Genomic DNA, 15,183 nt, shown 5'->3' with positions numbered 1-15,183 from the left:
AAGTAATGCAAAAACACAGTGTTGGAGAAGAAAGTAAAAGTGCAATATGTGCCATGTAAGAAAGCTAACGTTTAAGTTCCTTGCTCAGAACATGAGAACATATGAAAACTGGTGGTTCCTTTAAACATGAGTCTTCAATATTCGCAGTTAAGAAGTTTTAGGTTGTAGTTATTATAGGACTATTTATCTCTACCAATTGTATTTAATATACCTTTGACTATTGGATGTTCTAATAGGCACTTTAGTATTGCCAGCCTAATCTCGGGAGTTGATAGGCTTGAAGTCATATACAGCGTTGTGCTTCAAGAAATGCTGCTGGCAAACTCAGTCAGACTGGCTCAGTCAGACTGCTCTATCAAATATCAAATCATACACAGAAATACGAGCCTTAGGTCATTAATATGGTGAAATTTGGAAACTTAATAAAACTGTCTCTAACCAGAATAGAAAGAGGAGTGGGAGGCCCCGGTACACAACTGAGCAAGAGGACAAGTACATTAGTGTCCAGTTTGAGAAACAGACGACTCACAAGTCCTCAACTGGCAGCTTCGTTAAATAGTACCCGCAACACACCAGTCTCAACGTCAACAGTGAAGAGGCGACTCCAGGATGCTGGCCTTTTGATTTGATGCCTCACAAGACATGCCACCAGAGGTCTCTTCACAATCCCCAACTAAAGAACAGACTATGGAAGGCGCACATTACTACTGTACATAGAGCCATGGCTACATGGAACTCTATTCCACATCAGGTAACTGATGCAGCAGTAGAATCAGATTTTTAAAAACCTGTAAAAATACACTTTATGGAACAACATCGTGTGTATGTGAAGAGCCACACACACGTACACATGATAAGACATGCACTCTACACACACGTACACATGATAAGACATGCACTCTACACACACGTACACATGATAAGACATGCACTCTACACACACGTACACATGATAAGACATGCACTCTACACACACATACGCATGATAAGACATGCACTCTACACACACGTACACATGATAAGACATGCACTCTACACACACGTACACATGATAAGACATGCACTCTACACACACATACGCATGATAAGACATGCACTCTACACACACGTACACATGATAAGACATGCACTCTACACACACGTACACATGATAAGACATGCACTCTACACACACGTACACATGATAAGACATAGTAGTTAAGGTCTTGTCACACAATACCTTAACTACTGAAACACAATCACACAAGACCTTAACTACTGTAACACCATCACACAATACCTTAACTACTGTAACACCATCACACAAGACCTTAACTACTGTAACACCATCACACAAGACCTTAACTACTGTAACACCATCACACAAGACCTTAACTACTGAAACACCATCACACAAGACCTTAACTACTGAAACACCATCACACAAGACCTTAACTACTGAAACACCATCACACAAAACCTTAACTACTGTAACACCATCACGCAAGACCTTAACTACTGAAACACCATCACACAAGACCTTAACTACTGTAACACCATCACACAAGACCTTAACTACTGAAACACCATCACATGACAAACAACAACTCCAGTCATGTCCTTCCCTCCCCTCCCAGTCCTCCCCTCCCCTCCCCTCCCTGTCCTCTCCTTCCCTCCCCTCCTTCCCTCCACTCCCTGTCCTCTCATTCCCTCCCCTCCCAGTCCTCTCCTTCCCTTCCCTCCCAGTCCTCTCCTTCCCTCCCCTACCAGTCCTCTCCTTCCCTCCCCTACCAGTCCTCTCCTTCCTTCCCAGTCCTCTCCTTCCCTCCCAGTCCTCTCCTTCCCTCCCAGTCCTCTCCTTCCCTCCCCTCCCAGTCCTCTCCTTCCCTCCCAGTCCTCTCCTTCCCTCCCCTACCAGTCCTCTCCTCCCCTCCCCTCCCCGTCCTCTCCTCTCCTCCCCTCCCAGTCCTCTCCTCCCCTCCCTGTCCTCTCCTTCCCTCCCCTCCCAGTCCTCTCCTCCCCTCCCAGTCCTCTCCTCCCCTCCCAGTCCTCTCCTTCCCTCCCCTCCCAGTCCTCTCCTTCCCTCCCCTCCTAGTCCTCTCCTTCCCTCCCCTCCCAGTCCTCTCCTTCCCTCCCAGTCCTCTCCTTCCCTCCCTGTCCTCTCCTTCCCTCCCCTCCCAGTCCTCTCCTTCCCTTCCCTCCCAGTCCTCTCCTCCCCTCCCAGTCCTCTCCTTCCCTTCCCTCCCAGTCCTCTCCTTCCCTCCCAGTCCTCTCCTTCCCTCCCCTACCAGTCCTCTCCTTCCCTCCCCTACCAGTCCTCTCCTTCCCTCCCCTACCAGTCCTCTCCTTCCCTCCCCTACCAGTCCTCTCCTTCCCTCCCTGTCCTCTCCTTCCCTCCCCTCCCAGTCCTCTCCTTCCCTTCCCTCCCAGTCCTCTCCTCCCCTCCCAGTCCACTCCTTCCCTTCCCTCCCAGTCATCTCCTTCCCTCCCAGTCCTCTCCTTCCCTCCCAGTCCTCTCCTCCCCTCCCAGTCCTCTCCTTCCCTTCCCTCCCAGTCATCTCCTTCCCTCCCAGTCCTCTCCTTCCCTCCCAGTCCTCTCCTTCCCTCCCCTCCCAGTCCTCTACCCCGCTGGGTGAATAGACTGGTTAATATTTGATTCGGCTGTAATATGAAGGTGATGGCTCACACACAAAGCACAGCTACAGAGAAAGGAGGGCCATATTATAACATGGAATCTATTATTTCTCCTGGTTGTTGTGACACACAACACACACAAATAAATATAACTGCCATTCCCTTAATGTTCCACATAAGGTGAGAATGACCTGATGGAAAATGAGGACGGCTATGTGTGTGTGTGTTGCGAGAAAGGGGTGCTCTCTGCCAATAATACAATTTCCTGAGCCTAATCATTGCTTCCATGTCTTCTGTCTCTGTCGGGTTATCTTTCTCACACACACACACACACACACACACACACACACACACACACACACACACACACACACACACACACACACACACACACACACACACACACACACACACACACACACACACACACACACAGGTGTGTCTGCACCTAGTTTATGTTGCTTCCATGACATTGATGTGATGAGCTGTAATGGGTTTCAGTGACTCCGCCCGAGTATTGGCTCCCATTAAGACAAATACACTCACACGCTACCGTCTGAAAACACGCTACCGTCTGAAAACACGCTACCGTCTGAAAACACGCTGCCGTCTGAAAACACGCTGCCGTCTGAAAACACGCTGCCGTCTGAAAACACGCTGCCGTCTGAAAACACGCTACCGTCTGAAAACACGCTGCCGTCTGAAAACACGCTACCGTCTGAAAACACGCTGCCGTCTGAAAACACGCTGCCGTCTGAAAACACGCTACCGTCTGAAAACACGCTGCCGTCTGAAAACACGCTGCCGTCTGAAAACACGCTGCCGTCTGAAAACACGCTGCCGTCTGAAAACACGCTGCCGTCTGAAAACACGCTGCCATTCTTAACTACTGTAACACCATCACACAAGACCTTAACTACTGTAACACCATCACACAAGACCTTAACTACTGTAACACCATCACACAAGACCTTAACTACTGAAACACCATCACACAAGACCTTAACTACTGTAACACCATCACGCAAGACCTTAACTACTGAAACACCATCACACAAGACCTTAACTACTGTAACACCATCACACAAGACCTTAACTACTGAAACACCATCACACAAGACCTTAACTACTGAAACACCATCACACAAGACCTTAACTACTGAAACACCATCACACAAGACCTTAACTACTGTAACACCATCACACAAGACCTTAACTACTGAAACACCATCACACAAGACCTTAACTACTGTAACACCATCACACAAGACCTTAACTACTGAAACACCATCACATGACAAACAACAACTCTAATTCTCAGTTCTCTGACACAGTCTGTGTGTGTGTTACTCCTCTACTTCACAGATCAGATGATTGAGTAAGGTTACACTGCAGTTGCTATGGTATCACAGCAACAGGTTCCGTGTACACAGATGCTCTTTGCCGCTTGGAGCCGCAGCATAGGCCTAATGGAGGGTAAGAGTCCCACAACACCGCCCACACGCACACGTAGGCATACTCACACTGTACATGTCAATATGTGTGCAGACTCTTGAATCGTGCACACATACAATCGTTCACAGACACATACACACTCTCATTCACCTACACAAACAATGAAGTGTTTAGAGTGCAGTCCCGTGCACAGCATGTCAGTATCAGTAAGCAGACAGTCACAGTAGATGTTGTACTGAGATATTTCTATGCAGAGTAACTGCTCGCTACAGTCCTCTGTTTCATTTCTCCTCAACATCACACAGATCATTTGGGTAGGCTGTGTGTGTTTCTTGTGGGGCCGGGCGATATATTCAATAAATTCCATTCATTCAAAGTTATGTTTTAGCATAATGTTCCAAATGCCTGTATTGCAACAACGGAGGTTTTATTTGTTTGTTTTTATGAGCGTTTTGTCTCTTTTTGGTTTCTTCTCCTTCGTTCCTTCTGTGCTGTGTGCACTGTGCCCCTTCCCACTTGCTCACAGACACCAAGCCCCTCCGCCTGCCACTCACAACAATAACGACGAAAGATAACTTCTTCTTCTCTGACAACAAGCAGTTTAAATTCGCTATTTGCATTTGAGGTTTGGTCCAACAGAATGGGTCAAATACTTCGAAATGATTTGACTGTAATAGATGAGAACTTAACCTTTACAATGATACCCTTTTTAAACTCAGCAAGAAAAGAACCGTCTCATTTTCAGGACCCTGTCTTTCAAAGATAATTCGTAAAAATCCAAATAAATCCACAGATCTTCATTGTAAAGTGTTTAAACACTGTTTCCCATGCTTGTTCAATGAACCATAAACAATTAATAAACATGCTCCTGTGGAACGGTCGTTAAGCCACTAACAGCTTACAGACGGTGGGCAATTAAGGTCACAGTTATGAAAACTTAGGACACTAAAGAGGCCTTTCTTCTGACTCTGAAAAACACCAAAAGAAAGATGCCCAGGATCCCTGCTCATCTGTGTGAACGTGCCTTAGGCATGCTGCAAGGAGGCATGAGTACTGCAGATGTGGTCAGGGCAATAAATTGCAATGTCCGTACAGTGAGACGCCTAAGACAGTGCTACAGGGAGACAGGACGAACAACTGATCATCCTCGCAGTGGCAGACCACGTGTAACAACACAGGATCGGTACAGCCGAACATCACACCTGCGGGACAGGTACAGGATGGCAACAACAACTGCCCGAGTTACACCAGCAACTCACAATCCCTCCATCAGTGCTCAAACTGTCTGCAATAGGCTGGGAGAGGCTGGACTGAGTGCTTGTAGGCCTGTTGTAAGGCAGGCCCTCACCAGACATCACCGCCACCATCGTTGGACCAGACAGGACTGGCAAAAAGTGCTCTTCGCGGTTTTGTCTCACCAGGGGTGATGGTCGGATTCGCGTTTATCTTCGAAGGAATGAGCGTTACACCGAGACCTGTACTCTGGAGTGGGATCGATTTGGAGGTGGAGGGTCCATCATGGTCTGGGGCGGTGTGTCACAGCATCATTGGACTGAGCTTGTTGTCATTGCAGGCAATCTCAACGCTGTCTGTTACAGGGAAGACATCCTCCTCCCTCATGTGGTACCCTTCCTGCAGACTCATCCTGACATGACCCTCCAGCATGACAATGCCACCAGCCATACTGCTCGTTCTGTGCGTGATTTCCTGCAACACAAGAATGTCAGTGTTCTCCCATGGCCAGCGAAGAGCCCGGATCTCAATCCCATTGAGCACGTCTGGGACCTGTTGGATCGGAGGGTGAGGGCCATTCCCCCAAAAAATGTCCGGGAACTTGCAGGTGCCTTGGTGGAAGAGTGGGGTAACATCTCACAGCAAGAACTGGCAAATATGGTGCAGTCCATGAGGAGGAAATGCACTGCAATACTTAATGCAGCTGGTGGCCACACCAGATACTGACTGTTACTTTTGATTTTGACCCCCCCCCTTTGTTCAGGGACACATTATTCCATTTCTGTTAGTCACATGTCTGTGGAACTTGTTCAGTTTATGGTCTCAGTTGTTGATTCTTGTTATGTTCATACAAATATTTATACATGTTAAGTTTGTTGAAAATAAACGCAGTTGACAGTGAGAGGACGTTTCTTTTTTTGCTGAGTTTATGTCTCAACTCTCAAAATGTAGAACAAAGCAGACCCTACTAAAACGAGAGTATTAATGGACATGATTGTGGAAAGTGTATGCTCAGTTTCTGTCGGGCGCGGCATTGCGGTTCAACATACCACTAGCAGTATTTTAGCCACAGACTGTTATACTAGCTGTCTAGTCTGTGTTTTATAATACCACGTACCACTAGCAGTATTTTAGCCACAGACTGTTATACTAGCTGTCTAGTCTGTGTTTTATAATACCACGTACCGCTAGCAGCATTTTAGCCACAGACTGTTATACTAGCTGTCTAGTCTGTGTTTTATAATACCACGTACCACTAGCAGTATTTTAGCCACAGACTGTTATACTAGCTGTCTAGTCTGTGTTTTATAATACCACGTACCGCTAGCAACATTTTAGCCACAGACTGTTATACTAGCTGTCTAGTCTGTGTTATATAATACCGCTAGCAGTATTTTAGCCACAGACTGTTATACTAGCTGTCTAGTCTGTGTTTTATAATACCACGTACCGCTAGCAACATTTTAGCCACAGACTGTTATACTAGCTGTCTAGTCTGTGTTATATAATACCACAAGCAGCATTTTAGCCACAGACTGTTATACTAGCTGTCTAGTCTGTGTTATATAATACCACTAGCAGCATTTTAGCCACAGACTGTTATACTAGCTGTCTAGTCTGTGTTATATAATACCACTAGCAGCATTTTAGCCACAGACTGTTATACTAGCTGTCTAGTCTGTGTTTAATAATACCACGTACCGCTAGCAGCATTTTAGCCACAGACTGTTATACTAGCTGTCTAGTCTGTGTTATATAATACCACTAGCAGCATTTTAGCCACAGACTGTTATACTAGCTGTCTAGTCTGTGTTATATAATACCACTAGCAGCATTTTAGCCACAGACTGTTATACTAGCTGTCTAGTCTGTGTTTAATAATACCACGTACCGCTAGCAGCATTTTAGCCACAGACTGTTATACTAGCTGTCTAGTCTGTGTTATATAATACCACTAGCAGCATTTTAGCCACAGACTGTTATACTAGCTGTCTAGTCTGTGTTTTATAATACCACGTACCGCTAGCAGCATTGTAGCCACAGACTGTTATACTAGCTGTCTAGTCTGTGTTATATAATACCACTAGCAGCATTTTAGCCACAGACTGTTATACTAGCTGTCTAGTCTGTGTTTTATAATACCACGTAGCGCTAGCAGTATTTTAGCCACAGACTGTTATACTAGCTGTCTAGTCTGTGTTATATAATACCACTAGCAGCATTTTAGCCACAGACTGTTATACTAGCTGTCTAGTCTGTGTTTTATAATACTACGTAGCGCTAGCAGCATTTTAGCCACAGACTGTTATACTAGCTGTCTAGTCTGTGTTTTATAATACCACATACCACTAGCAACATTTTAGCCACAGACTGTTATACTAGCTGTCTAGTCTGTGTTTTATAATACCACGTACCGCTAGCAGCATTTTAGCCACAGACTGTTATACTAGCTGTCTAGTCTGTGTTTTATAATACCACGTACCACTAGCAACATTTTAGCCACAGACTGTTATACTAGCTGTCTAGTCTGTGTTTTATAATACCACGTACCGCTAGCAACATTTTAGCCACAGACTGTTATACTAGCTGTCTAGTCTGTGTTTTATAATACCACGTACCGCTAGCAGTATTTTAGCCACAGACTGTTATACTAGCTGTCTAGTCTGTGTTTTATAATACCACGTACAGCTAGCAGCATTTTAGCCACAGACTGTTATACTAGCTGTCTAGTCTGTGTTTTATAATACCACGTACTGCTAGCAACATTTTAGCCACAGACTGTTATACTAGCTGTCTAGTCTGTGTTTTATAATACCACGTACCGCTAGCAGCATTTTAGCCACAGACTGTTATACTAGCTGTCTAGCCTGTGTTTTATAATACCACGTAGCGCTAGCAGTATTTTAGCCACAGACTGTTATACTAGCTGTCTAGCCTGTGTTTCATAATACCACGTACCGCTAGCAGCATTTTAGCCACAGACTGTTATGTGCTAGCTGACTAATCAGTATTCTATAAATGTGCAACGAGAATAAAAATACGCATTTATATCGGGTATTATCAACTCATTCTCATTCTGAGAATTAAGCATCTTCTTATCCAGGTAGGTCACTTTCAACACCTAAACAAAGTGAACAGGCTGTTGTTCGACCAGGTGGAGACAGTCAGGAGGGTCTATTCATAACAGGTCAACTGTTCTACCTTGTTAGCAAGCAAATAGATCCAAGTTGTCTAGACTTTAAATATCAAGATTAGCTGGCTGCTCACTAGCACGTGGGCTTGTGCTTGAGAGATTGTTTATGAGACCATAGCCAAACATTGGCAGTAGAATGGCCTTAAGAGCTTAGTGACTTTCAATGTGGCACCGTCCTAGGATGCCACCTTTCCAACAAGTCAGTACGTCAAATTTCTGCCCTGCTAGAGCTGCCCCAGTCAACTGTAAGAGCTGTTATTGTGAAGTGGAAACGTCTAGGAGCAACAACGGCTCAGCTGCGAAGTGGTAGGCCACACAAGCTCACAGAACGGGACCGCCGAGTGCTGAAGCGCATAGCACGTAAAAATCATCTGTCCTCGGTTGCAACCCTCACTACAGAGTTCTAAACTACCTCTGGAAGCAACGTCAGCACAAGAACTGTTCGTCAGGAGCTTTATGAAATGGTTTACCATGGCTGAGCAGCCACCCACATGCCTAAGATCCCCATGCGCAATGCCAAGCATCGGTTGGAGTGGTGTAAAGCTTACCGCCATTGTTCTGTGGAGCAGTGGAAACTCGCTCTCTGGAGTGATGAATCTCGCTTCACTATCTGGCAGTCCGACGGACGAATCTGGATTTGGCGGATGCCAGGAATGCATAGTGCCCCAATGCATAGTGCCAACTGTGAAGTTTGGTGGTGGTGGAATAATGGTCTTGAGGTGTTTTTCATGGTTTGGGCCCCTTAGTTCCAGTGAAGGGAAATCTTAACGCTACAGCATACAATGACATTCTACATGATTCTCTGCTTCCAACTTTGTTTCAACAGTTTGGGGAAGGCCCTTTCCTGTTTCAGCATGACAATGTGCACAAATCGAGGTCCATACAGAAATGGTTTGTCAAGATCGATGTGGAAGACCTTGACTGGCCTGCACAGAGCCCTGACCTAAACCCAATCGAACACCTTTGGGATGAATTGGAACACCGACTGCGAGCCAGGCCTAATCGCCCAACATCAGTAACCAACCTCACTAATGCTCTTGTGGCTGAATGGAAGCAAGTACCTGCAGCAATGTTACAACAGTGGAAAGCCTTGCCAGAAGAGTGGAGGCTGAATAGAAGCAAAGGGGGGACCAACTCCTTATTGATGCCCATGAATTTGGAATGAGATGTTCGATGAGCAGGTGTCCACATACTTTTGGTCATGTAGTGCATACCATGAATCACTCATAAGTTTGGAAAAAAATAGAGAGATGATCTTTAGGCCATGTCCCCCGTCCCCCCCCCCCCGTCCCCCACACACACATAGAGAAAAAGGATAATGAGGGGAAGATGTGGAGAACAGCTAACAGAGTGTGATGAAAGTTGAACTTGTTTAGTAAATTGAAAGCTCCCGGAAGTTTGTTTCCAAGGTGATGAAAGCCTTGTATCTGAGACTCTCATATTCTAAGTAGGTGTGAAGAACTCTCATATCACCAAATATTAACTACGACACTTTAGGGTTGGCAGCTTATAGCTTTGTTTGTTTGTTTTGGTCAACACTCAGAGTTTCCTATTTATTCAGTTCCCAAACACCAGCTGTCTATGAAACACCTAAATCATCTCTAACAAAAGAAAACTAAGACATTTTGGTAACACTTTACTTAAACTTTCCATATTCATATACGAGGCTTTATAATGCATTTTAATCAGGCTTGTATTAATGTTATGTCTCTATGTGTATCAATATTTCTAAAAAGAAAACATTCTGCTTCTACAAATGAAAATATGAGTTTCCTCCCTTTGTAAAATGTAGGGTTTCCTCCGTCTGGTTTTAAGCTCATGGTGTGAGTCCAGATGCTTTACTCCAGCCCTGCCCAGGCACATTTATCATCAGCTGATAATGTCACGACTTCCGCCGAAGTCGGCCCTTCTCCTTGTTCGGGTGGTGTTCGGCGGTCGACGTCACCGGCTTTCTAGTCACCACCGATCCATTTTTCTGTTTCGTTTTGTTTTGTCTGCATAATTACACACCTGGTTTCAATTCCCCTATTATGTTCCCTATTTAACCCTCTGGCTTTCATTTCTGTTTTGTCCGTGATTGTTTGTTACGTTAGTGGTTGTTGTTATTTCTTATTATTCCCTTTGTGAATTTTTGCTGTGATTTTGAGTAAAAGTTTTGTGTTTCGCTCAACACCTGTGTCCAGCATTTGACTCTGCTACTTCGCTGCACACAACCCTGACAGATAACCACAATACACTGCAGCAGACTCTGTCCGTCCTCGCCCTCCTCTCATCTCACCTCACTTCCCCTTTCTCCTCCTCTCTCTTTTCCATCTCCTCCTCTCTTTCCCTCCCCTCATCTCTCTTTCTCCTCTCTCTTTTTCCTACCCTTCTCCTCTACTTCTCCTACCCCTCTCCTCCTCTATTTTTCCCTCTCCTCCTCTTTTTCCCTCTCCTCCTCTATTTTTCCCTCTCCTCCTCTCTTTCTCCCTCCTCTCCTCCTCTCTTTCTCCCTCCTCTCCTCGCTTTCTTCTTCCTCTCCACGCTTTCTCCCTCTCCTCCTCTCTCTTTCTCCTTCTCCTCCTCTCTCCTGACCCTACCCTCTCCCCTCCTCTCTTTCCCTACCCCCTCCCCTCCTCTCTTTCCCTACCCCTCTCCTCCTCTCTCTTTCTCCTACCCCTCTCCTCCTCACTCATTCTCCTCCTCCTCCTCTCTCCTCCTTACTCATTCTCCCTCTCCTCCCCACTCTCTCTTTCCCCACTCCTCCTCTCTCTTTCTCCTACCATTATCCTCCTCTCTCTTTCTCCTACCCTTCTCCTCCTCTCTTTTTCTCCTACCCTTCTCCTCCTCTCTTTTTCTCCTACCCTCTCTTTCTCCTACCCTTCTCCTCCTCTCTTTCCACTACCCATCTCCTCCTCTCTCTTTCTCGTACCCTTCTCCTCTCTCTTTCTCGTACCCTTCTCCTCCTCCCTTTCCACTACCCCTCTCCTCCTCTCTCTTTCTCCTACCCCACTCCTCTCTTTATCCTACCCCTCTCCAATCTATCTCTTCTACTCCTCTCTCCCTTCTCCTCCTCTCTCTTTCTCCTACCCTTCTCCTCCTCTCTCTTTTTCCTAACCTTCTCCTCCTCTCTTTCTCCTACCCTTCTCCTCCTCTCTTTCCACTACCCATCTCCTCCTTTCTCTTTCCCCTACCCCACTCATCCTCTCTCATTCTCCCTCTCCTCCTCTCTCATTCTCCCTCTCTCCCTCCCTCTCCTCTTCACTCATTCACCCTCTCCTCTTCACTCATTCTCCTCCTCTCATTCTCCTCCCCCACCCCTCCTCTCTCTTTCTCCTACCCCTCTCCTCCTCACTCATTCTCCCTCTCCTCCTCACTCATTCTCCCACTCGTCATCTCTCTTTTCCTACCCCACTCCTCGTTTCCCTTTTTCCAACCCCTCTCCTCTCATTTTCCTACCCCTCTCTTCCTCACTCATTCTCCATCTCCTCCTCACTCATTCTCCCTCTCTCATTCTCCCTCTCCTCTCCCCCTCTCTCATTCTCCCTCTCTCTCATTCTCCCTCTCCTCCCCTCTCATTCTCCCTCTCCTCCCCTCTCATTCTCCCTCTCCTCCTCTCTTATTCTCCTCCTCTGTCATTCTCCCTCTCCTCCCCTCTCATTCTCCCTCTCCTCCTCTCTCATTCTCCCTCTCCACCTCTCTCATTCTCCTCCCCTCTCATTCTCCCTCTCCTCCTCACTCATTCTCCCTCTCCTCCTCACTCATTCTCCCTCTCCTCCTCTCTCATTCTCCTCCTCACTCATTCTCCCTCTCCTTCTCACTCATTATCCCTCTCCTCCTCACTCATTATCCCTCTCCTCCTCACTCATTCTCCCTCTCCTCCTCACTCATTCTCCCTCTCCTCTCCTCTCTCATTCTCCCTCTCCTCTCCTCCTCTCTCATTCTTCATCTCCTTCTCAATCATTCTCCCTCTCCTCTCCTCCCCACTCATTCTCCCTCTCCTCTCATTCTCCCCCTCCTCCTCCTCACTCATTCTCCCTCTCCTCCCTTCTCATTCTCTCTCTACTCCTCACACATTCTCCCTCTCCTCTCCTCTCTCATTCTCCCTGTCCTCTCCTCCATGCTCATTCTCCCTCCCCTCTCATTCTCCCTCTCCTCGCTCTGCAACCCCTGTGTACCATGTAGTGGAGATAGTAGTCTGTAGCTGATGTCTATTAATGATAAAGTATTCCAGCTAAACACGTCTACTGGATGGGTACTGAGCTGTTGGAGGGATAATGCTCCACAATACACCAGCCAACCATATTACTCTCACGCAAAGACGGCAACTCCGCCCCACACACACTGGTCAGATGTGAAGACTGCAACCCCGCCCCACACACACTGGTCAGATGTGAAGACTGCAACCCCACCCCACACACACTGGTCAGATGTGAAGACTGCAACCCCACCGCACACACACTGGTCAGATGTGAAGACTGCAACCCCACCCCACACACACTGGTCAGATGTGAAGACTGCAACCCCACCCCACACACACTGGTCAGATGTGAAGACTGCAACCCCACCCCACACACACTGGTCAGATGTGAAGACTGCAACCCCACCCCACACACACTGGTCAGATGTGAAGACTGCAACCCCGCCCCACACACACTGGTCAGATGTGAAGACTGCAACCCCGCCCCACACACACTGGTCAGATGTGAAGACTGCAACTCCGCCCCACACACACTGGTCAGATGTGAAGACTGCAACTCCGCCCCACACACACTGGTCAGATGTGAAGACTGCAACCCCACCCCACACACACTGGTCAGATGTGAAGACTGCAACCCCGCCCCACACACACTGGTCAGATGTGAAGACTGCAACTCCGCCCCACACACACTGGTCAGATGTGAAGACTGCAACCCCACCCCACACACACTGGTCAGATGTGAAGACTGCAACCCCACCCCACACACACTGGTCAGATGTGAAGACTGCAACCCCACCCCACACACACTGGTCAGATGTGAAGACTGCACACACACAGCAGATACTCAGGGGGCACTTGAGTCAACCATTTTAGGATGACATTCAGACACACACAGACCTGAAGGGCTACAGCAGAGTGAATTACAGGGGGCTGCACTGAGTGCACTGCAGCAGAGGAGCCGGCCTGCTACATCCAACAAGACTGAACTGAGAGAATATAGAAATAAACCTGCTAGAACCAACAGGACTGGACTAGACCAAAACCAGCTAGAACCAACAGGACTGGACTAGACCAAAACCAGCTAGAACCAACAGGACTGGACTAGACCAAAACCAGCTAGAACCAACAGGACTGGACTAGACCAAAACCAGCTAGAACCAACAGGACTGGACTAGACCAAAACCAGCTAGAACCAACAGGACTGGACTAGACCAAAACCATCAAGAACCAACAGGACTGGACTAGACCAAAACCAGCAAGAACCAACAGGACTGGACTAGACCAAAACCAGCTAGAACCAACAGGACTGGACTAGACCAAAACCAGCTAGAACCAACAGGACTGGACTAGACCAAAACCATCTAGAACTACAGGACTGGACGAGACCAAAACCAGCAAGAACCACAGGACTGGACTAGACCAAAACCAGCTAGAACCACAGGACTGGACTAGACCAAAACCAGCTAGAACCACAGGACTGGACTAGACCAAAACCATCTAGAACCACAGGACTGGACTACACCAAATCCAGCAAGAACCACAGGACTGGACTATACCAAAACCAGCTAGAACCAACAGGACTCTAGACCAAACCCAGCAAGAACCAACAGGACTGAGTACAACAACCCAAATGCTAGGTCTGTGGTGATACCAGTATCTCAATATTTCCATGGCAAAAATGAAAACACGAAGCAGACTAAACTCTTTGGTTCTTTAAAATCCTGCTGTATGTAAAACATTGTGTATTATAGCTTGGAAAATAAATGCATGTGACTCTGGATGACAACATAATGAGTTATAGAAATACACAACAACCGAGAATAACTTCCTTAGAATCATAGGACGCTTCCGGTGTGCATCCACCGACACACTCAAAAACACACACACACACACACACGGTGGGTACGTACCAGGACTCTGCCGGTGAGTGTCTGTGCTGATATCATGACCCCGGCCCAGTCCTTCACGGAGGTCATCCAGCCCACCTCGCTGGCAGGGACCACTTCGTCCTTCTCATCAGGACCCTTAGCTGTTCCGTCTGCTGCCTGACTGTTAGCAGGGTTATTTACCTTCTGGGCATCCTGGAACAAAAGGGGGAGAGAGAGGTGGGGGAGAGAGATGTGGGGGGGCGTGAGAGAGAGTGGGGGTGGAGAGCGAGAGGGAGAGGTGGGGTGGAGAGCAAGAGAGAGAGAAATAAAGACTGCGTTAACATTTTGTTGATCAGACAGATATTATTTCATATAGAAATATCATGTCAGCTGTTCTATATGTTATATTTATATCTACAATATTCTATCAGATCATCTAGCACCATGTCCCTGAAAGGAGAGTGGGCTTGGAGGTACATGTACTGTCCAGCTCCATTAGGTGTACATGTACTGTCCAGCTCCATTAGGTGTACTGTCCAGCTCCAGTAGGTGTACTGTCCAGCTCCATTAGGTGTACTGTTCAGCTCCATTAGGTGTACTGTCCAGCTCCAGTAGGTGTACTGTCCAGCTCCATTAGGTGT

The 15,183-nt window shown here is 47.0% G+C and overlaps 1 protein-coding gene across 25 annotated transcripts in view; it reads right to left on the bottom strand.

Moving 5' to 3' along the window:
- LOC129836540 (calcium-activated potassium channel subunit alpha-1-like) overlaps window positions 1-15,183 on the bottom strand; it is a 361,164-nt gene that overhangs the window by 227,460 nt on the left and 118,521 nt on the right. For all 25 annotated transcript variants that reach the window (XM_055902871.1, XM_055902883.1, XM_055902881.1 and 22 more), the window contains exon 2: window positions 14,585-14,755. In XM_055902871.1, coding sequence (XP_055758846.1) covers window positions 14,585-14,755 — 171 coding nt within the window. The remainder of the gene's footprint in view (window positions 1-14,584; window positions 14,756-15,183) is intronic.

The sequence above is a fragment of the Salvelinus fontinalis genome, chromosome 37 (genome assembly GCF_029448725.1).
Source record: "Salvelinus fontinalis isolate EN_2023a chromosome 37, ASM2944872v1, whole genome shotgun sequence".
NCBI classification, from domain to species: Eukaryota; Metazoa; Chordata; class Actinopteri; order Salmoniformes; family Salmonidae; genus Salvelinus; species Salvelinus fontinalis.
Note: the sequence above shows the minus strand (reverse complement) of the source record. Positions and strands in the feature narration are given on the sequence as shown.